This window comes from Taudactylus pleione, unplaced genomic scaffold (assembly GCF_031769625.1).
Source record: "Taudactylus pleione unplaced genomic scaffold, aTauple2 ptg000130l, whole genome shotgun sequence".
In the NCBI taxonomy this organism is placed as follows: Eukaryota; Metazoa; Chordata; class Amphibia; order Anura; family Myobatrachidae; genus Taudactylus; species Taudactylus pleione.
Window position 1 is genome coordinate 3603754 of NW_028284532.1, and position 24575 is coordinate 3628328.

The 24575-nt window shown below is 44.6% G+C and overlaps 1 protein-coding gene across 6 annotated transcripts in view; it reads left to right on the top strand.

Moving 5' to 3' along the window:
- The first annotated feature begins 277 nt into the window (after window positions 1-277).
- The window catches only part of LOC148523510 (transmembrane protein 198), a 31237-nt gene continuing 6939 nt past the window's right edge, over window positions 278-24575 (top strand). The window contains exons 1-5 of one of the 6 annotated variants that reach the window (XM_088473093.1): window positions 278-605; window positions 697-735; window positions 17088-17141; window positions 20931-21250; window positions 22431-23006. In XM_088473093.1, coding sequence (XP_088329219.1) covers window positions 21061-21250; window positions 22431-23006 — 766 coding nt within the window. In that variant the 5' untranslated portion in view covers window positions 278-605; window positions 697-735; window positions 17088-17141; window positions 20931-21060. The remainder of the gene's footprint in view (window positions 606-696; window positions 736-17087; window positions 17142-20930; window positions 21251-22430; window positions 23007-24575) is intronic. The other 5 variants (XM_088473096.1, XM_088473097.1, XM_088473092.1 and 2 more) reach the window with 5 other exon arrangements.

The window sequence follows — 24575 nt, forward strand, 5'->3', positions numbered from 1 at the left end:
TCCTGGGACAAGTCATCTCATTATCCACATAGACAATGTTACCAATCACTATAGACCAGGCTACTGTCTAATTCAGGGGGGAGCACGATCTTATGATTTCACGTTACTCTGCCCACATAAACTTATTCTCAGTAATCATAACGGGAACCTGGTGTAACTGACACCCACACGCTGTCGCTGCTGCCTTGTGGACCATGTATTGATCTCTTGCCGGCGTGTTGTGGGCGCCCCCCGCCAGGCTGTGATGGTGTGATCGGGTGACGTCACCTTTCAGCTGTTGTGGCCGGGGAGAGACTACTGGGGTTTGAGCTAGTTTGAACGTGGTCAGTCACATCGCTGTATGGGGGAGATGGAGCCTGTAGCGCTGGATTGGGACCCTCAGATAGGGAGTTATCATTAGTTTAGTTATATCCAGCCGCCTCCCGTCGGGAAGTGCTGCTTTGTATTGGAAGCTCTCTAATAAGGGAGACTGAGCCTTCAATATTGTAGAGTTGCAGTTCCAAGCCGCCGCTCCCCACCCCCTTCCCTCTCTCCGATCCCTGGCCCCCGGAGGAAGTGACAACTTGCTGCATGCAGAGCATCTTCCACCGACCTGCAGCGATCTGGTAAAGGAGTATGCTATGTACTATAATCCTAATGACCTCTTCCCTCATGTGCTTCTCCTTACACTTTCTTCTACTCCTTATTCCTCACAAGGGCACCTAACAAGTCTCTGCCAACTGCCTGCTGCTTATTGTGAGTGTTTTAATCACTATTGCAGCAATGTATATAATGTCCTTCACTGTACTGTAAGTTACTTTTTTTTATTGTTTTTTTGTTCACTTATTAGTTTTATGTACTACGTAAGGCGCTGCGGAACACTTGTGGCGCCATATAAATAAAGGATGATGATAATAATGATGTGTAAGGTGACCCCTGGGCTGCAGAGGTGACTGGCTATGGTGCTGCTGCAATGGTCCTTCCTTGAGGAGCTGAGTTTGTCATGTTTGTGTCATTTAGTGACTGTTATTCACCAGGGTAAGGATTCTGTTCTATAGTTTTAGTAAAAGATTGAGCTAGTGCTATTATGATATTGTCATAATTCACTCGCTGTTATCCATTTTGATCTGTGTCATATATAACTTTATTTTCTTGTGTCGCAGAAAAATAAACTGGTTTATGTAATGTGAACGAAAGCTGATTGTGGTATTGTAACCAAGAGATTTGCTAAAAAGAAATATGTTTATTTTAAATATTGTTTTTGTATTTACTTTTATGCTATTTTTATTTAGTAACACTACTACAGTCCCTGACACTCTGTTTATTAGTAAAATACAAATCTCTAAAATAACATTTGCAGTAGAAAAGCCCTGGAGCTTTCTGCATATCCCATGTTCTAGTAGTATCCAAATACAAGCATAACATTGATGTAGCCTTTTAGATTACTTTTTCAGGTCTGTCCTCCAGATAATCCAACATGTTTGGAGAGTTTCAGTGTGAAAACCTAAGGAACAATTTCTGGCCAGTCAGTTTGCATCTCTGATTAAGGATATCCTGAAAACATGGCGTGTTGGGAGACTTGAGAGAGCTGTGAAACTCTGCTTTGTAATCTATTGCACCACCCTCTCTCATTAGCCTATGTGATATTTGCATATTTTTGCTTTACAAATGTTAAAGGATGTTTTGGTATTTGCTCATATGTATACACTTTGCATCAAGCAAATGAGTTAGAGTCTGATCAGCAGCCTTGTTGTAAGAAATGACCATGATGGTAGGCAGGGAGGGCATTCTTCTCTTTGGTGAACTCTCACAACATTATCTGGTGTGTTACCTGTCTCTTGCAGTGCTATACACAGCTCCCTGCATAGCATGAGTCTCCAGAGACTTGTACTACTGCTTAAAATCTGTAGGAAAACCATTCTATGACCAGTACGTACTTTAAATATTACACTTGTTGCAGGTTCAGCCTTTATATACGTTTGGCACTGTCATTTTAAAAGCTTCAGGACTTAAGATTACTCTACAATTTGGTGATTAAAGCTTGAAGGTGCTACAGCAGCTCACGTCATTTGCATGTTGCTTTGTCTAATGATTGATGGTCTGGCCAAAAGCTGTATTCTGTTTCCTGAACTATGGCCCTCATTCAGAGCCGCTCGTTAGCGGCAGTACGCTCGTTCCGAGCGATGTTTGCACATCTGCGCATGCGTACGGTTTTTAGTACGCATGCGCGAACCAGTCAGTGCGGCCAAAAATCGTTGGTACGCAATATAGCGAGTGCCTGCTATTTTGAGTGACAGAATGAGGCGTATGTGGGTGGTAACAGGGGAAGGTGCTTGAAAATGGGGAGTGGAGATCCGAACGCAGGCGTGCTTAAAGGTCAAAACGGGCGTTTTATGGGTGTGTATATTTAAAACAGCAGCGTCATTGTTCACGTCACTGGGTTATTTTATAGCCAGAACTGCTCGCAAATTTGTGGTAGCAAACACCAACCACAAGAATAGCGAGCAGTTCATACGCTGGTCGATGTACTCGATTAATCTAATAAATAGCGGACATGACGTAGGATGCGAGCGGCCAGGGGGCGTTTTTAACAAATAAACGAGCGTATGTTTTGCTCGCTCGTTCAGACTTAGAGGTGTGAACAGACTACAATGTGCGTACGGATCAATTCGTTTAAAAACAAGGGGTGGCTATTCAAATGATCCGTACGCACATTGTAGTCTGTTCACACCTCTAAGTCTGAACGAGCGAGCAAAACATACGCTCGTTTATTTGTTAAAAACGCCCCCTGGCCGCTCGCATCCTACGTCATGTCCGCTATTTATTAGATTAATCGAGTACATCGACCAGCGTATGAACTGCTCGCTATTCTTGTGGTTGGTGTTTGCTACCACAAATTTGCGAGCAGTTCTGGCTATAAAATAACCCAGTGACGTGAACAATGACGCTGCTGTTTTAAATATACACACCCATAAAACGCCCGTTTTGACCTTTAAGCACGCCTGCGTTCGGATCTCCACTCCCCATTTTCAAGCACCTTCCCCTGTTACCACCCACATACGCCTCATTCTGTCATTCAAAATAGCAGGCACTCGCTATATTGCGTACCAACGGTTTTTGGCCGCACTGACTGGTTCGCGCATGCGTACTAAAAACCGTACGCATGCGCAGATGTGCAAACATCGCTCGGAACGAGCGTACTGCCGCTAACGAGCGGCTCTGAATGAGGGCCTATGTCTTGTATTTAGCACTGCATTACTTATAATCTGTGACTGGATGTATGAGTCTGTACCATTAATAGTGTGGAGAGATTGGGCAGCTCAAGTGATTCTCTAAGCATGATTCCGAAGTGGACGCAGTGGAGCGATGTCGGATGCTAGAGGGTGATGTTTTCAGTCTGCGTCCATGTCGCACTGTGAATGCGTCCTGATGGTTATCGCCAGGGGCTGCTCAGAGAATTTGGATGCAGAGAGAGGCAATTTCAGCAGGCCTCCCTGGGTGGTGACTAGCCAGATGGGGGCATGATGCGGGCAGTGACTGCATCTTCTTCTGCAGTTGCACTGATCTCTGCAGCCATGTTCAGATGGACATTCTGCACCTCCATAGGGCTGGTGCAATATACAATGATGCGTCTTTTTTTACGCACAGGGGCGAATTAGCAAAGCTCCTGCTGGGCGTCAAAGTAAGAAGCCCATCGGCATAGGGTTGCGGAAACAGAAGCAGTTGCATCGGGCCCGCTGTATGCTATAGTGTTGGACTAAAGAAAATCTTTTCAGGGTAACATGGCTAGCAGGGTTTTAATACAAAGTTCTGTTGCACAGCGTCACTTATACCCCTTTTCCACTGCCAGCAATGACCCGGGTTTTTGCACGTGAGCGCGCAGCAACCCGGGTTATTGTGCTGTGTGAAAGGGCAGGGTTGAAATAAGCCGGGTTGAGTGACCTGACATTTCAACTGGGGTCACGAGCAGGTTTGAACGGGGGTTCAAACCGGCTCGTGAAGCAGTGTGAACAGGTAACCTGGGGCGATGTGACCCGGGTCCCGTTCTCTGCACAGGAAGAGTCGGCGCTTGGAGATGAAAACATCTCCAAGCGCCGGCTCATCATGTGACGCCAATGGTGTCATCGATCCAGTGCCTGGTTGGGCCGCCTGTCTGACAGGGGTCTCAGCTGGGTCGCTCCCGGGATGGGCGCGTGAACATCATCCCAGGTGTGACCTGGCAAACTAGTGGAAAAATGAGTATCAATTTTGTGTATTGCGTTTCCTAACAAATGTATACAAGAAAACAATATGTACTTGGATGTTAAGGCAATGGTAGGCAACTTGATACATTTCAATGGCCGTAGTTTGGCCATATAACCTTTTTAAAATGCCAAACAATAGGATTGGTCTCAGTAATACATTTAAAAGTATACATTTAATCAAACAAAGATACCTTCTAGGTAATAACACAACAGCAGGCATTTTAATGTAAGATAAACGTTACCAGCTATAGCAAACAAATTTGACAAGTCAATGTCAGCTCTGTGTGACCAGATTTTCCACCAACTTTTGAAAGTTAGGCGCAATACTGGAACCGGTACAGCACGGTTCTTCATCCGTCAACCTTTTGCTCTAGTTGTTAGTTTTTTTTTTTTTCTCTTCATGTGTAAGATTAAGGAAAAATAGGCAACTTTGTAGCACACTGGTGCCTAACGGAGCCTGCCTAAATATTCCTCCCTTAAATAAGCAGGAATTGGATAGGATGGTGATAATGTAGTCCAGATCAGGAGTCCCCCAGAGAGAGGTTAGGGTTAGGGGGGGCTGTAAGCACCTTTGCTATGGGTCCCCCAAAGAGCTTGTTACGCCCCTGATACCGCAGGTAGGTGCACAGCATGGCATAGCCTGGATGGAATCCGTATGTTTGACCACCGGACGTGAGCCCGGTGTTCAAATCCCGACGCCGGCAGCCTGATGGAGGAGATCTTGACAGCGGAGGTAAGTTTACTATTCCTAACCCTATCCCAACCCAACCTTAGGGTCACCTAACCCCCCCTCCCCCCAATCCCCGGCTACATAGATACTTACCCTCGGCGTAGGATGATCGGTCCAGCGTCCTGTCAGAGTTTCGGCGTCAGGATTAACATGGGCGTCAGAGTTTCAACGCCTCTGTTAGATCCCTTGCAGGGATTACACTGTCGGTATTGAGACCGGCGGCCATGCGTCTGGATCAGCCATTATTCATACAGCCAGACTGCCCCACATGCTTTTGGGAACTTTTAAAGGCATCCCAATCAATTTCCAGTCAACAAAATGGTGTTTCAAAGCTCAAATAGATTCACTTTATTCTATTCATTTGAGCATTTGAAGTTCGATTTCCGTTTGATTTGCAAATCGAATGTTTGTAAATGAAGGGATCCTGTATTTTACAATGGAATACATCGATGTTTTGCCTATATTTAATTTTGAGTGAAATTCAGTTTTCTGTTCGATTTTGGCTTTAGTAAATGTCCAATATAAAAATCTAATGGGAATCTAACCAAATTCGAATGGCAAATTGAACAGAGGCCCTGATTCAGAGCCAGACACTCTGACAGAGCGCTCACTCTGAATCAGGGCCGGGCTATTTTATTTTATTTTTTTTAGAGCGGCCTCCTGGCCGCTCGCATAGCTGTGGGTAACCACCCCCAAAGCTATAGCGAGCGGCCAGGAAGATGGTCATGATGGTCAAGACCATCGGGCTTGCGACGAGACCCTTGTGGTAGGGTCTCGTTGCCGCAAGCCCCAGAGAGATTTTGGCTCTAACAGAGCCGAAATCTCTCCCACTGACATCACTCGTGATATCAGTGGGGCCGCCCCCAAACGGAGGCGTTCACATGGAACGCCTCCATTTGGGCAGCCACTCCCCTGGCCCGCCCACCAAAGGGGGCGTGTTGGCACTCAACATCGACAGCACGCCCCCTTTGGTACGAGACCCGGCGCGACGGATTGCCCATCGCTATCTGGGTCTCGCGCATGCGCATGACGGAGCCGGTTCCATTGTGCGCACTGGCCCACCATTGACCCGGTTGCGAGTGCACAGCGCTTGCGACCCGGTCAGAATCAGGCTCAGAATCCCAAATTGATCTTTAGTGTGTTTTAAAAAAAAAAAAAAGTGTGTGTGTATATATATATAATGTGTGTGTGTGTGTGTGTGTGTGTGTTCCATATCGAGTGGCACTACACACCAAAAAAGGCCCTGGTGCCCTCCGTCAGAGACCAACTCGAGAAGGTCCCAATATATCATCCACACCGGTGGCACTCGGGTACATAAAGGCGTCTCAACACAGGGGTATATACTCTCTCTCTTCAACCCCAAACAGAATCTACTGCTCACCAACGCCATCTCTGGTGACACTGCCACTACATACATACATACATGTTTCTAATTCAGCAGCATCTATAGGATCAGGCACTTTCTCACACTGGATGCCACCAAGAGACACATCCAGATATTCCTCCTTTCCCATGGCCCTATTTCCTCTTGTTCTCCCCTTAGCACTAACCATACTACCTGTGCTCCTTGTCTTTTGTCTCCAAATCCTGCAATGCCACTCTGATACTGTGTGTGAAGGGTCTTCTAATGGGCAGTAACTGTCTGACCCTGCTTAGCCCATTATCATGGTGAAGCAAGTCCAGACACCAGCTTCATGTATTAAAAAAAACTTTTGCCGAAGAGGGAGAGTGTTAATTCTCCTCCTCTATGGCGAATTGCACTCTCTCTCCATCGGCATCTAACCGGCGCCTGCAGTGAATCTGCACATGCGCTGTCAAAAATTCTCAGCGGCCCTCGTGGTTTAGAAAAAAAAAACAAAAATATATATATATATATATATATATATATATATATATATTATATACACACACACTTGCTGTCGGGACAGACAGGGGACAGTGCTTTGTGGTGCGGCAACAACAGCTGCCGAAATCGATGGCTGCAGTTTTTGGAATGGTCAGTGTCACTGACTGTTTATACATTAGGATAGCGGCGCCAATAGTGACGGATGCATAGTGGGGCTTGGCCTCGTGGGTAGGGGACGTAGCCCCGCGGCTCGAACACCCGTTTTAGTCACTCTGGGAAATACAAAATGATGTTGGATAACAGGGAGGTCTTGTCTCTTTTCCCTGCAATGGGTAACACAATTTCTCATGTCACCCTGATCCAGAGGCATCCTAAGAGTAATGTGGAATCTTGTCCCACCTGGCACAAAATGTGCTTCCCATATCAAATTGGTTATTTGTTGGCCAAATAATTATTGACTGATGCCAGACTTGGTTTTGTCCTCCCTCTGATCCCTATGTAAGCGTGGGAATGGCAGCAGCTGGTGAGGAGGTTTGGCATGTGGTAGTGAGTGGTCACATTACTCCTTCCTATATGAGTTCCTGCCCTGTCTGTTCCTTGCATTACTGACAAATAGCTGTCATACTTTCTTCCTTTTATTTATTTCTCTCTTCTTTTTTGCCTCTTAAGCTGTTGGCACTTACAAGTAAACTGTCTTTGTCTATACATGTATTTTTCTCTGTTCCGTGTCTATCATTCTGCTCTGCCATTCATCCACCTTCAATCTCTTTCCAGGTACTATTCATTCTTTGTTTGCTGTGCCCACATTTAGTTTAGCATATGTTTCCCTCTGGCTTCTTACAGTTCCTATTTTAACCTCCCATGAATGCTTTCTATCTGCTGTATCGTGTTACGTTGGTGCCTCTATAAGCCTTCATGATCAATGGTGCTGGGAAAAACACACGCCTAAATATTGTCTAGCATTAGGACTTCCAAGAATCCATACCACCCATTGACGTGTTACCTGCTTTCATTGGTCCATGTAAATAGACCTCAAACATTTCATGGATAGCCATAGTCCTCAGTGTTCGTCCTCAGTGCTTTAGTTGTAGATGAACATGCATAGTGGTGTAGAAACACTTCTGCATACCCGTAACCGTGCGTGCACCCTTAGGAGAAATGTTAGATACATATGTTACAAGCTACAACTGTTTTCCTTTTGCTATCTGTCAGAAAATATGGTAGGGCTGAAGTGAGCGTGCAATTTAGAACTTTAAAAGTCCAAGTGTCTGTCAGTAGCAAAATATATTAATAAAATAACCTGACTTGTTGCTTTTACTGAACTAAGGGCCCTATTTATCAAGCCACAATTATGCCGAAATGACTGTGGGCCTGATTCAGAGTTGTACGCTAACCCCATGGTTTGCATACAACTCCGATGGCAGGCGATCACTGCATGTGCAAATCAGTGGCTGTGAGATCGCGCTCAGTGCTGCCTAACCCGCAGCATGATCGATTGTTGTGGCCGTTTTTGGGGACGGGGAAGGGGCGCCGATGGCAGTGTCCCATGCAAGTGATCCGATAGCTGCGATACATCTCGTATTCCCTCTGCAAGTAGCCATTTTGGGGGGGATGTAGTTGGCATCCCGGCATGCGGGATGCCGACTGTCTGTCAGAAGACCGGTGCCGAAATCCTGTCAGGTCAGGATCCCAGCACCAGTATCCTGACCGCCGACACCCCGAAGGTAAGTATCTGCGAGGTTAGGCATTAGGGGGGAGGATTAGGTTTAGGCACTATGGGGGAGGTTAGGTTTAGGCAAAGGGTAGGGGTTAGATAAATACTTCTGGCTGTCTGGATGCCGCTGTCTGTATTCTGACCAGTTGCATCCCGACAGCTGGGATTTCATACCCAACTCATTTGGGGGCTTATGCTTTTATAGTTATCCCTTAAACTTACAAGGAACTTTGGTATCACTGAGACATGGGGTCCTTGGCTTTAACTCTTAGCAAATTCATAGGCTCCATATTGGCTGAATCCAAGAAAAAGGCTGCCTCTGTTGTGCGTGACAAATCAGGTTTATTTTCTTATTAAAATCTATAGCCCAAAATACTTATTTTCCCATAATTTAACTCACAGTAAACAGATGTAATATGTTAATATATTGGTTTTACCATATTTGGCTTTTAATTTCAAAATGATGGGAAGATGTGTGTGTGTCCTGCATATTAATTTCTGTCACGCTTCCAGTGAATGATGAGAGAAGGGCTTGTTAGTATCGCAGCTAAATGGAGTTGAATGTTAATTCCCCTTTATTTACTGTCTTACTTGCTTTGCAATTTATTTGGCTTCAATAGTTTTCTTTTTTGAAGGGTGGAAGGAGGGTTTTTCCAGCTCTAGTCTCATAAAGAGTGATTAACATCTCAATGTGAATAGCCCTGGTTGCTGCAGCAATTGTAAACTAACAGCCGGTCTATTTTATAGAAGAAGCATATGAGACGATCTAACATATAAGAAAATAGCAGCTTGTGCACAAAATCCGTTGGGGAGAACAGATGCTACCATTGGCTGGTTCCAGTTTGAAAGATGCGGGTGTTCAAAATCCAGACCATGAGCAGCTGCGATAATCTGCTGGTTAACCCCTAATCCAGCATTGCTTGACTCTACTTCACGGCATGTCCCCCATGTCCCCCCATAAGAGCACTATGGGAAGTGAAGGAGTTAACTGTCATCCCTAATAAGAGCCCTTCATAGCTAACAGCTAATGGAACTGCCAGCCTTCTCTGCAAATATCTTACATTCAGCTGAGGCCAGCGGGTCAGGGCTGAATGTTTGTAGGCAGACTGGAGAAAAGAGTTGGGGTTCAGGGAGGACAGAAAAGGGGGCAGTAAGGGAGGTGCACGGGGGCACACAATTAGCACTTTCTCTTTCTTTCTGGAATGCAAGGAGTGAGCATGACCTAGTTATGAATAAACATCAATTTTCTCTCACGAATGAAAATATAATTTAATTTTAGGCATGTTCTGCTGCCTCTAATATTCTTCCCAGCGACAAGTGGTTCCCTTCAACTCTAAAACTCCAATAATGCAGAATAATGTTGTTGCCTCACAGGCTGTATCAAATAAAGCACAGTATTATATGGTGTAGAAGATAAATGGATATACTTTTAGGTCATGTGTGTGGTTTTTTTTTTTTTTTTTTTTTGTAATTGGGCTCTTTCTGTAGTGATAGACTTTGTACACAGATATTTATCATGCAAAGTTTTCTTGTCGCTGAGTTTGGATGCATTTATGCCCGAATTTGCAGATGTTAAATTTGTTCACTAACGAGGCTCAACTGCGGATATATTCAGAGCTGCAGGATACGTGACTCTTTGCTCCAGGAGCCTATGCATCAAGGAATACTTCAGATAAACTGACGTCCAATTCTTTTGCTATTCAATTAAATTACACCAAGCCTCTGGATCACATCGGGTATAACTCTCAAGTCTGTGTAGGAGGAAAAAAAATCTTCATTAAATACATTCACAAAATCCTATAATAAGTGCAACTTCATCTGTGAATTGGCATCAGCCAATCAAAAGCAACTAGCTAGTGCTGGCGACCATCGTCATCAGCCTGTATCTGCACCAGTCATCAGGCACTCGCAATAGATTTGGCTTTGACAGGTGTATATTGTGCCCGCTAGGCTGTTTTAGTGTGCCCTGCCCTTTTAGCGGCGCTCCGCTAAAGCAGCCACTCTGTGCCGTGCCCACCTGTGGGCTGCAGTGTGCCGCGGGTGGGAAAAATTGCAGTTTCTGAGACCCGCTGGGTGAATAAATCTATTCACAGTGAAGGGAGAGCTTAGGGGAAGCCCAGCATCTCCGTAAGTGCTGGACTCTCCCCCAAATGTGACAAATGGGGGGGCGTGTCACGAGGACATGCCCTCCCAATAGGCCACACTCCTTTTTGGGAGCGCCTTCAGGAGCACATGCAGTAAATCCCTGCCCGCACCTCAGCATCCTGCCCCACCCCTGGTCTGGCGGGTTCACTAGGTGTACAGTATGTATCTCTGTGCGGATCTGCCTCTGGTCCTAATTAAGCAAAAATGCCCTTAGTGTTGCCCGCCTACGTTAGACCACCAACTTCCTTCCTCACCCCACAGCTCTAGTTGCAAGTGTCAGATGCACGCAAATCAGCATACTTGCATTTATACAGTGCATCCGGAAAGTATTCACAACGCTTCATTTTGGAATAAGGCTGTAACATAACAAAACAAGTGGAGTGAATTCATTTTTGTCCTCAAAATGCTACACACAATACCCCATAATGACGTGTAAAGTTTGTTTGTTTTTTTGAGATTTTTGCAAATTTTAAATAATCACTAAGAAATCACATGTACATAAGTTTTTCACAGCCTTTGCCATGAAGCTCAAAATTGAGCTCTGGTACATCCTGTTTCCACTGATCATCCTTGAGATGTTCCTACAGCTTAATGGGAGTCCACCTGTGGTAAATTCAGTTGATTGGACATATTTGTGAAAGGCATACACCTGTCTATATAAGGTCCTGCACTTGACAGTGCTTGTCATAGCACAAACCAAGCATGAAGTCCAAGGAATTGTCTGTAGACCTCCAAGACATGATTGTCTCGAGGCACAAATCTGGGGAAGGGTACAGAAAAATATCTGCTGCTTTGAAAGTCCCAATGAGCACAGTGACCTCCATCATCCGTAAATGGAAGAAGTTCAAAACCACCAGGACTCTTCCTAGAGTTGGCCAGCCATCTAAACTGAGTGATAGGGGGAGAATGGCCCTAGTCAGGGAGCTGACCAAGAACCCGATGGTCACTCTGTCAGAGCTACAGCATTCCTCTGTGGAGAGAGAACCTTCCAGAAGGACAACCATCTCTGCAGCGATCCACCAATCAGGCCTGTATGATAGAGTGGCCAGACGGAAGCCACTCCTTAGTAAAAAAGCACATGGCAGCCCACCTGGTCTGATGAGACAGATTGAACTATTTGGCGTGAATGCCAGGCGTTCTGTTTGGAGCAAGCCAGGCATCACTCATCACCAGGCCAATACCATCCCTACAGTGAAGCATAGTGGTGGCAGCATCATGCTCTGGGGATGTTTTTTCAGTGGCAGGAACTGGGAGACTAGTCAGGATAGAGGGATGGATGAATGTATCAATGTACAGAGACATCCTGGATGAAAACCTGCTCCAGAGTGCTCTTGACCTCAGACTGGGACGACTGTTCATCTTTCAGCAGGAAAACGCCCCTAAGCACACAGCCAAGATATAAAAGGAGTGGCTTCAGGACAACTCTGTGAATGTCCTTGAGTGGCCCAGCCAGAGCCCAGACTTGAATCCAATTGAATATCTCTGGAGAGATCTGAAAATGGCTGTGCACCGACACTTCCCATCCAACCTGATGGAGCTTGAGAGGTGTTGCAAAGAGGAATATGCGAAACTGCCCAAAGATAGGTGTGCCAAGCTTGTGGCATCATATTCAAATGGACTTGAGGCTGTAATTGCTGGCAAAGGTGCATCAACAAAGTATTGAGCAAAGGTTGTGAATACTTATGTATGTGTGATTTCTTAGTTTTGCGATTATTTATTTATTCAAAATTTAATAAAAAAAAAAAAAACTTTTCACACGTTGTCATTATGGGGTACTGTGTGTAGAATTTTGAGGACAATAATGAATATATTCCCATTTTGGAATAAGGATGTAACATAACAAAATGTAGAAAAAAATGAAGCGTTGTGAATACTTTCTGGGCGTGTGCAGACCCATTTTACGTGCTTTTTTTTTTTTTTTTTAAATTCAGCTTGGTATCATTAGTGTTCTGAACTTGGGGGCTAATAGTGGATGCTATAGCCCAGCAATGCAGCGGCTGTGTGAAACTAAGTCGCAGGAGGAGTCTTGAGTAAAAAGATGCCCACCGCCGGCTTCTCTGATCTGCTCCTGCATCTGAAGATGCAACATCGGATCAACTGTGTAAACATCGGACATCTGAGTAACCCTCATGTTACTCAGGATTTCTGGTGTAATCACGCTGCCGGGGCCAGTGAAGCTGCATCCGAGGACAAAGCCACTGGTTTCGGCATGCCCAGGAAATGGGGCTGACACTCCCCCCGTTTCCTGGAACGCTGGCTGTTGCGCCCTCAAACACCAGCAGTCTATCATTCAATGCTGCGGCTTTTAGCACACTGCGACTGACTTGGCAGACACAGATATGCACTTGCGCAGTGTGGCAGATCCACAACCATTGGCCAACTACGAAAATAAAACAAAATAGCGGCCACCTTTAAATCTACTATGGTCCAACTATGGAAACTGTACTATAATACATTTTTGCTGTTGAACTCTTATACTATATAAGTTGAGGTGCATTTGTTAATTCTTTGAGACTGGGTGCACTCCCAGATGATCGCCCTTTTCCACAGTCCTTTTAACCCCATCGCTGTCTCTAAATATATTGTTATATTAATAGACCGATCGTAATATTACTGAGGATTTCACTGAGTATTTCTGTGCGGTATAATATCACTGAGGATTTCTTGGCAAACCTATAAATACGATGATTGCTTTTGCTGTGGACAATTCTTAGCACAATGTCTATCGAGGCACGTTATGGAGTCCGTCTTACAGATCAGCGAGTTAGTGAAGTATGCTGCGGTTTTCTCATCAGCACTTGCAGCCTGTCTTTGTACATCCAGTGCCAGATGTTTTGGAGAGGAACAAGATACTTTCCATCTAGAGCCTTAATAGACTTGTCACATTTTCCACCATCCGCATAATCCGTGACTTTTCCTAACTATTTAACTGCTGGAGAAAGTTAAATAGAATGGAAAGCATCATGGTCATCCAGCATTTCCTCTTTGGGAGGACTGCAAAAGGGATATGCCAGACAGTTTGGCTAATACAGATCTGCACACAGTGCAATTGTAACTACGCCGAGTTGGAAATCTGAGTCTGACCCAGCACGGAGAAGGCAGGGGCAGTTGTTAGTAATTTACTATACATTATATGTGTTTTTAAAATCTATATCAATATAGGCCTATATAGATGTTAAAGATGGTCGTGATGCATAGTTTTGGTTAGTCCTTTTGTGCAGTATTTTTATGTGACCCAAATAAAGTATATATTATTACAATTTAGAAATTCGTATTAGAATGGTGCTTTGTGTAGTTTTTTTTTTTTTTTTTTTTTATTTAAATGAGTATTTGTTTTTTAAACTACAAGCTTATTGGGACAGTAAAGTCTACTCTTTCATGCACTTCTATTATTTTGCATCTTTAGTCCAGGGGCATATTTATAATGGGTGCATACCCTGCACTCATATTTAGTTTATACTCCCCTTTCCGCGGTCTTTCAAGTGCTGCTCTGCATTCGGGGTAGGCAAAGCTCTCTTCAGCAGCAGCCACTCTGCCTTGTCCGTGACAGCAGCGCTGTCACAAACAAGCGGCTCAGCGGTACCGGCGGTAGGTGGTGATTTAACTCTCCTCCTTTTGGGACTATCCCCTTTGTTGCCAGCAGTCCAGTCTTCCTCTCGACTGGGATCTCTTAAGGCGGCAGCAGGTGGGAACGTTTTACAGGGTAGGCTCCTTCCTTTAAGTCCCGGCAGCACACGTCTCCTCCAGGGGTCTTCTGCTCCGCGGGCACTCCTCCCGTTAGCCCTCAGCCGATGGGGTCTTCCTTTTAGGGTCCTCCGACAGTTCAGTAGGCTGGTCCTTCCCAGCAGCAGCTTCTCTCCCACTGACCGTTCTCCAGGATCTGGACCATGGCAGACTATACCCGGTGGCGGGTCCTCTCTGCGGCTTATAATAGCAGGTGAGGAGCTGCGGCACAGATAGGGTCCCGTCCCAGGGCAACAGGCCGTCTTCCCGGAGACGGGTATCCCCTTTACATCAGCGGCATTCTCCTCAGCACGCAGTCTCAGTGGCGCCGCTCCTTCATAACCAGATCAGCAGCCCACCCCCCGTCCTCCCAGGAAACCGTTATTTTAATCTTCATTGCCAACAAACCCAACTCCCCGGCTTGGTCCAGAAACCGAATTGGCTAGGGGCCCCAGTAACAGCCCGCCACGGGACAGATGTCCCCGTGAATAAGGCGCAGGCGCCATTTTCCCGGAGATCTGCCTATGCTCAGTAGACTTTGGCATTAAGCCAGAATCTAATGTGCTGCCAGAGGAGGGGTCTCAAACGGAGGCTGCACACTGGCCCCGTCCTCTCTTAAAATGCCCCTGCTTTAGTCATTGTTATGGGAGCTACAGTGATGAACTGTAAATTCACTTTTACAACTGATGTGTAGAGGTGGTGCTTGACCTATCTGAAGGGCAAGATTTGTATTAAATGTACTTAAAATGCAGCTCGAAATGGTCTTCTCCCACAGAAGTGCAAGTGGAATACATAGTGCATTGTCATATTTATAAGGATGATGCCTGATTTATCCCTTATTTATATGGCATCGCCATATTACACAGTGCTATCCAGAGAGAATATGTATCATTCGCATCAGTCCCTTGCCACTGGAGTTTACATTTCTATAAATGCAAGGGTACATTTTCGTTGGCAACCAATTAACCTACAAGTATGATTTTTGGATTATGGGCCTGATGCAGCAAGGATCGCAGATGCAATAGCTATTTCGAACGCAGTCTCACTGCAATCATATGCTAATCCACTTCGATCGCTATGCTGTCACAGCACAACATAAGGACGCCTGCTTTACCTTACACACATCCATAATACTTACCAATGGTTTTATAGTCTTGCTAACATCGAGTACCATCGCAGTCTCACGCACACTTGCACTAGGTCAGACCTTATTTCAGAAACTTCTAACCTTCTGGTTACGCAGTGAGAGCTCAGGCTGTGTGTGGCATCGCAGTGGAAGGATCTCCGTTGGCTGACAGATTTCCTGGTCTCTTGCTCGCAGCTGCGACGGCCGGCTGTGACCCCATGGGTCACTTTAGCTGGCCTATGGTCTGTAGAGTATCCGATACTGCGTTGGACATTGCAGCTTGGATATGTAAGGCAGCAGGGGGCCTGATACCTCCTGCTGCATTACCATATCAGCACGGACTGAATTGCTAAGCTGCTTGCGAGCAGCTTGGCTATTCCGCCTGAAGCTGAATCAGGGCCTTAGAGCGCTTGCGAGAGCCACCGATTGTCATTAGTTTTGAGGACTGGACTTAAAAGGGGCAGTAGTACATGCAAAATCAGGCGTGTTTTGTGTATATTACTATTTCCCTTTTAAATACAACTCTCGATGCCAACGATAGCCTAAAAAAAAATCTATACTAAATATACCCCTCGGTAGGAATGGTCTTTATTTACTTAACTCTTCGCGTTGGCCAGTAAAACACCCCTGACTATGGCAACACTCTGATCAGCTCGCGCATTCATGTGTTTGAACGCATGGCAGACACTGAGGGCAGTTGTAGGGATGCAGAGGGGCTGGGAGGTGCCTCTGCCGTTGGTGGCTGCCGGAAGTGTGTTTCAGACTTGTCACACTGTTCATGACCATGTCTGGTAGCACACCGCCTGTTGTGGTCACAAATAATTCAACCATGCCAAGTAAGTGGTTAATCATGTACAGGTGAGTTAATCTATATTGCTGGGTCGGTAAGTATCCCACCTGCTTCCACAGATAGAAATCCTCAAACCATGACCTGTTGGGCTGAGGTTAAGAACCACTGATCTAAAGCATCAATAGGCAACTTCATAGTTTTTAAGTGAGTCACATATGGTCACACAATTTATTGGGCGGAATTCAATTGTTTGAGTCCCCCTTCGTGCCCTACGGTGCTATTCAATTGTTGCTACTGTTGGGTGCGATCACCCGCCGGCGCCGGCATTTCAGGTCGTACCCGTCGGGGGGGGGGGGGGGGGGGGGGGGGTGCGAGCTGAAATGCGTGAAAACTGACCCATTTGGTCAGGTATAGTTGTTTTACGCGGCTAAACCCGACCTCCCATGGGTGCGATAATCTGCATTAATTGAATAGTGACCTACAATCTCCCGTCACTTTAGATGGTAGATCGGGCATTCTAAAACGATTGAATACAGCCCATTGACAGATGCTGGAGATATTGCATATACCACTACATCCGTAGAGCATCACTGTTGAATAATCTGTTTCTTATGATATGTAAAAGTGGAAATAATGTACAAAAGCACTTTCTGGTTTGGAACACTTTACTTACAGCTTTGACGGTATGCTCAGTCGACATGACTCTTGTCTTTCATTTTGTGAATGTGATATATTGAATTCCATGGTACTGGAGATGGCTCATTAGATTCTTTCTCCTCTTTATTTCTAGATGTTCCTGGCCTCTGAGTGATAAGCCACTAAAAGCTACTACAGAACAAGTTCGGTGAGTACTGGTACTTTGTCTAAAGGGAGTAAAACCTCTTGTGAGCAGGGCTACAGGTTGGCTTTGTGTTGGTGGCTGTTATGTAGCGGTGGTAGAGATGTCCTTATTCCAGCTAAACATCTGGAGGTGCTTCTACTACACAGTGCCTCCTGTAATACAAAATGCTGAGTAATTTTTCCCTGTAGACTTCTGCAATTATTTTGAAGTTATTTATTTAACACCTACACATTACACAGCGCTTTACAGAGAATATTAGTCTGTCCCATTGTGACTTGGCCTCTAAGGGGAAAATGTATCAAACCTTCTAAAGAGTGGAGACTTTACCCATAGCAACCAATCCTTCTTTTTTTTTTTTTTTTTTTAATAGAATGTACTTGATAAATGGTAGAAGCTGATTGGTTGGTTGCTATGGGAACTTCTTCGCTTGTCCACTTTTCCACTCATTAGAAGGCTTGCTGCTTCTCCCCCTATATTCCCTAGCTTACACACCAGGGTGAGTTTTGGCAAGAGCCAGATAAGTTGCCCGTATGCTTTTGGAGTGTAGGAGATAAATGGATCACCCAGAGGAAAACTACACAAATATGGGGAGAACATACAAACTATGCACAGCTAGTGCCCTGGATTCCGTCAAACCTATTAAACTTGTCACAGGTTTCATAGGTTTAATGCAATCCAGGGCACTAGGTTGCCTGTGCTGTGAGCTAGCGATGCCAACCACTGCGCCATAGTGATGCCAATAAACGGGATGAAATTTATTTACTGGCATCCGGAATGCCGGACGGGGGAATCCTGACGCGTACCGACTCCTATCTTTTGCCAGACGCCGAAACTCCGGCATCCTGAAAGAAGCTAAGCGGGGACTGCTAGCTGTTAGTCGTGGGGGGGGGGGGGTTAGGCTAGGTTAGGTGCCACTGGAGGAGGTTCGGGTTAGGCAGCCCCCCCCCCCCCCGGTAGGGTTAGAGTGCGGGAAAGAGGAGTCAGGGTTGGGCACCAATGGGGGGGAGGTTAGGGTTAGGCACCACTAAGGGAGGGTTGGGGGGGGGCTGACAGGGGATGTTTGAGTACTTACCACCCCAGTTGGGATCCTGACGGTTTGGGCTTCCAGCGTCTTTATTTAGTCTGCCGGCAATACATCCAAAGGCATTACATACCGATTCCGATAATATACCTTGTGCTAGCTCTTCCACTTCCCTGTTGCATTCCATAGTAACTGTACTACTTTCTTCTGGTGAATTACATGGTGATGAGTTTACTATCTGACTGACTTCCTTTGTTAATAAATGTTATTTATTGTTTTATGCATTTTTCTTTTTTTTTTCTTTTTCATCTTCTAGCTATATATAACACACTGGAAGTCTAATACTTTGTATTTAGAAAATGGAATGTTCATATCCTATATAACTTAATCTATGAATAATATATCCTGGAGCAATTCACCTATGCTTGTACTGGATTGCTGTGCTGCTCTCTAGGGCATATATTGTGTTTCAGGGCTGTTACTAGCTCTCACGTTTCATGCGGGGGGCTGCCCACTGGTCCTGCTTGTGCACCAGATGTGTAGCTGGGATGGGCTCAGCAGCACACACACACTGTTGGGATTCCCAGCTGCTACCTTGTTCTCCTTTTTCATATCTTGAACACAAACATGGACTTCTGAGCGCCGCTAGAGTTTTTATATCCTGACGAAGATTTATCATAGTTGTCAACTGTCCTTAACTTCCAGGTCCTTGAAATTAGTGGTACCTGGAAGTGTCCGTGTTTTCAATATTGACCAACCCACACTGTTCAAATCATGCTGTTTGCTATATTAAATGCAATTCAACGTTCTATTATTTTTTCCTAAGTTTAATAGGTTTACTATAGAGGAATATTTAAAATGCAAAAGAAACAATAGCTCTAGCAACTAGTCCTCTTGTGATGGTGATTGTAGTGCACTAGGGGCCTGATTCAGACCCACTCGCGAGCGGCTGTCTGCTCGCAAGTGGGTCGATGGTGTGCACTGCGCATGCGCACGACGGAGGGAGCTCCGTCGTGCGCATGCGCGAGACGCGATGAGCGAAGGACTTTCCTTCGCTCGTTGTGTCTGATCAAAGGGGGCGTGCTGTCGATGTTGATTGACAGCATGCCCCCTTTGGTGGGTGTGCCGGGGGCGTGCCTCCCAGACGGAGGCGTTCCCAAGGGAACGCCTACCGTCAGAAGCCGGCCCCACTGACATCACTAGTGATGTCAGTGGGAGTGATTTTGGCTCTGATAGAGCCAAAATCACTCCGGGCCTTGCGGTTGAGAAACTCAAGCGCAGGCTTCGGCTCGCAGTGGCGATGGTCAAGACCATCGCGACCATCATCCTGCACGCTCGTATATGCTGTGGGTGGTGACCCACAGCTATACGAGCGTCCAGGAGGATGCTCCATATTTATGGAGGTGGGCCCTGATTCAGAGCGAGCGCTCTGGTCAGAGCGTCCGGCTCTGAATCAGGGCCTAGATTATTTATCTATACCGTACCACAAGTCATATGATTTAGATACGTCTGCCAGGTAGCAAAGTCAGAACCTCTGTATCCATTATGTTTGGCGTATCCCACTAAGAGGACTAGTTCTTACACCCACTTTCCATAGAAACGTAACAGAATATCTTCTCTTCCAAGGCGCAAGATTAGCACTGTTTAGTAGGCTAAATTAACCAAATTGCGGAATGTTAAAGTTTTTACGGCTCTTACTACTAACACATGGATATCAAAATTAGCGGCCATAAACAGTCCAGCTAACCTGCTAACTCGTTTCTAAAGGCAGTAGGGGAAATAGAGGCTAGGTCCAGTCTCATGTATGGACCTAAAACACTTCGTCATACAGAAGCGAAGCAAGACTACCGTGTAAAAGTTACTTCTACTGGCAATTTGAACTCTGAGTTAAAGTAACATGTGGGATGGTCCACTATGTAAACCTAGTGAAATGGCATCAATGAAATGTGTACAGCTGTAACAGGCGGCAATGGGGACGTATGCTGCTCCTCAAGCTTACACTTGCAGGCCCCAGCTCCTTCCTGCTTTGTTATATATGTTTGTTTTTGGTGGTTTTTTTTTTTTTTTTTAGAATGCTTGTTTAAAAGGCCTGCTGGTATATGATTACATATAGGTGTATTTTATTGCTTAAATGTTTTCATGTAACTTGCTACTTAGATTAATAGTAAAGTGCGCCCATTTTGAAGGCTATAGGGAAGCCGTGTACGGCCACCTAAGTGTATCGTGTTGCCCATCACTGGGGCACAGCCATGTTAGATATTGGTGAGATGTTACTTGAAGTAACCTTGGTGAGGAGGAATAGATCAGCATAGTTAAACATACCAAAAAAAATCTTAAAAGTGCTGCATATTACACAGAGAAAGTTATTCCAAATACTGTACATATACATACTATTTTAGTAAAAGTGGAACATGTTGCACTTTACATAATTCAGGTGATATGCAGGTTAAGGAGATACACTACTATTATCCACAATTTTTGCATATTTTTTGTATTGTCACATTGGGTCAGTGCGTCCATAAATAGTACAATCTGTATACATGACAGTATAGCTCTAATCCATAATGAAAAAAATACTATAGTAATCATTCGCTAACCAATGTAATTAATTCAAGGAACAGTTACTTCAAAATCTGAATTTAAAGGTGATGGTATTCAAGCTATGTATCCCATCTCATTTCAGGCTTTGCTTATTTAGATTTATTATTTTTTTTTTTTTATGTTCTGGAATAATTTAAACTGAATTTTATTTTTTATATATTTTTTTTTAGGTGAAAGCATTTTCATGATTAGTTTTTGAGGATTTTTTTTTTTCTGTGTTTTTATTTTCTAATTCTGTCCTCCTGGAAGGATTTCAAATGAATGCATGCTCTCATCTAAGCCCATGTTGCACATTCAGTGATGGCGTTTGATTCTTCAGCCTTTGTCCTGCCTGGCGTACTGCAGCACTACAATATTCAAACTGTGGACACTGGGCAAGAAGACCCTTTCATGGACTTGTGTAGCCTGGAAAATGGAAGGCATTACGATGTGGTTCCCACAGTGGTGTGCTCATTATGCTGCCTCTTTGGGCTTGTGTATACTTTTTTTGGTAAGCTAGAGAACATGTAAAATACTGTTATTATTTCGATAATATACAGAGAAGTGTAGTTCATCGCTTGATAAAAGATCTGTGAGAAAGCATTGTCGTCATAGTTTAGGTTCTCCAGTGAATTGTATGCTGTCATGTCATTGTCGGGAGTTCCATAGCCGCTGGTTCAAATCCTGACGCCGGAACCCCGAACACTGCAGATACCGACAGGGCTCAGTGCGTTGACAGAAAGGAGGGGGCCCAAACGGAGGCTGAACACGAGCCCTCTCCTCTCTTAAAACGCCCCTGGATAGGGTACTTACCTCCCCTGTCAGGATCTGCAGTGTTCGGGGTTCCGGCATCGGGATTTAAACCGGTGGATAATAAGCCGCCGGTATTTCATACCACTCCTGTCTGAGCAGAAGGTTACACTCAATAGGAGGCAGCGTAGTAGTGTAGTGGCATGCATTCATGTCATTAACATTATTTTTAGAGTACAGTTACTACTCCCTGCCACCCAAATGGTGTAATCATGGTAAGGTAACTAGTATTTCATGCTTTATTGCTACTCTTCATTTTTTTTTTTTTTGGTGCATTTCTTCTCTCATGTAAGCAGTGTTTTGGAAGCAGTTCTTAGTGTTGATAAACTACAGCAGTTCACTAAAGCTTACGGGATCTGCTCTCTGCTGGCATGGTTTCCCAAGCGTTAAATGCTACAGGTTTGCATCTGGCACATATTTTAAAAAAAAATAATAATTCTACAGAAATATATACTGTGTGTATATGTGTATGTGTGTGTGTAAATATAATATATATTATTATACATTTAAAAAATAAAGGCTTTCTCAAAGTACAGCTGTGAAATCAGCATTCTACTCATTTGGTTATATTTCAGCATTGATTAGTGTAATCAGTTCACATCTCATAGTATTGTGTGGTGGTGGTGTTTATCATTATTATCTTTTATTTAAATGGCGCCACAAGACTTCCATCGGGCCGTACATAAATAGAGTATGCAATCAAATTACATAATACAGGGTGATCAAACAGTACAGAAAAAGTTCACAACTTTACATCTGTATAATAACAAATAGCAGTAGTTTAGTTCTTGCTATTGTTAAAGGCCTTATTTAAGCTTAATAATGTGATTTTCTAGCTTTGAGTATTTGTAACCATAGCTTTTTATCCTATCTCTTTGCAGGTTACAGGTGCTTCAAAGCCATTATGTTTCTGTCAGGCCTGCTGGCTGGTTCAGCGGTCATCTTTTTACTTTGTTACAAGGAACGGATCATGGACACACAACTGAGCCTGGAGCTCAGCGCAGGCATCGCCTTGGGCATTGGCCTTCTCTGTGGACTGGTCACAATGCTTGTGCACAGCGTGGGCTTGTTCATGACAGGTCTGCTTCTTGGACTGCTGCTGGCCACTGCCTGCCTGGTGGGCCTGGAGCAGTTTTACCACCCTCCTACAGCCTGGATTCCAGTAGGAGTTATGATGGGGTCTGCTATGCTCTTTGCTCTGTTGAACCTGCAGTGGCAGAAACTTTTCACTGTGATATCCACTGCCACATTTGGAGCTACCATCATGACTGTGTGCGCAGATTATTTTGTTGAGATGATGCTGCTAGTACAGTATGTATATGACCGGCTTCGTCTGGAAGCCTCGCACTCCCTCTGCTGGTTCAGCTGGGTTGTCCTTGGTATGTGGCTAGTGTTGAGTATTCTAGGAATTGTGGTCCAATGGAAACTGACGGCTGAAGGCTTCTCTCATACTGATGGTAGGTACACCATTGCTCATTTAAGCCATGAGAAAAATGTGCATGATATCTATTTGTAACAAACTTTCATCCATACGTGATTTGGTCATTTAAAAACCCTTCCAACCTTCTTAACGTTACAGAAACACAGCTTACTTCCTACATGTCCATATTCCCAGTCTCTGAAACAGACATGGATGATGGAGTAGTCATTCTTCTTTCTCCATGTTGTACTTTACAGAACCCTCTCTGTCTTTAGCTTCCTTTTGAAGTCACGCTATCCATTTGTACTCCTTTCCACACTTGCATTGCTGTCATCTATAGCCCTCCTCCAGCAATCCCAGGTCCAGTTTCCCAATTCCTTAACAACTTTGTGGAAGGGCTCACTTATTTTCCTATACTTTGACCACATACTAGGTGATTTCAACAATTCCATTGATATCCCCACTGCTGACACAACAATTCTTTCTTTTGGGGAGCGAAAGGTAGACTCCTCTTTTTTGGGTGGCACCCTGTTCTTCTCCACGTCTTTCACTCCATTGTCCTTTGTGACACCGATCTTTAGTGTCTCTACCCACTAGCACGTCCTCCTCCACTCCTATCTGTTGGGACTCACATGGCGATGTTCTCGGCTCACTTTTTTTTTCACTGTACACCACTTCTTTTGAATAACTAAAGTGCCCATTCAGTACCACCTTTACGCTAGCGACGCTCAAATATACTTCTACTACCCCTACCAGTCCTCTTCTATACTGTCTTGTGTAACCATCTGTATCCCTATCTCCACTTTGTATGTCCCAACACTATTTAAAGCTCACTATGTTCAAAACAGAGCTCCTCTTCTCTTCAACTCTCCCAGAATCACCACCTTCATTCTAATCTCCTCATGTAAGGTCAATAACTCCACAAGCCTGCTGCCTTGGTTTTGTACTTGACTATTAGGGGTATATTTACTTAAGTGCAGATTTTTAGAAGTGCAGATGTTGCCCATAGCAACCAATCAGATTCTACTTAACATTTATCTAGCACATTCTAGATAATAGCTAGAATCTGGTTGCTATGGGCAACATCTCCACTTCTAAAAACCCGCACTATAGTAAATATACCCCCTTAGATTCTATTTCTGACCTGCCCTCACCTTGTCTCCGGTAACCTTCTTTCTCCCGTCTACAAGCTTTCGCACATGCTGTTACCCAGTTTTGGAATTGCCCACGCCAAATGAGTCTCTCCCAAATCTCTATATTAGAGCTTACCCTACTCCCACCTATGCTAACCACACTAGTGCACCCTCACAGCAGTTCCAATCTCTACTCGCATCTCTTGTTTTGACTTACAACTCAACAATAAAGATATATGAAAAATACATCATTCTGGTTCTGCAACATATTGTATTAGCTGAATTGTCTGAGATAAAAAGGTGTGTTATACCGAGTCAGTCACTAAAACACAACTGTTGATGGCTAGCGCATTCTCTGGTAGTGCGTGACTTTAAGGTCAGAACCAAGTGTTTAATATACTGAAAATAATGGAAGCGCTAAAGTAGTTTCTTTGTTTTCTTTCCTTACCATAGTAATGGTACCCTATGTTTTG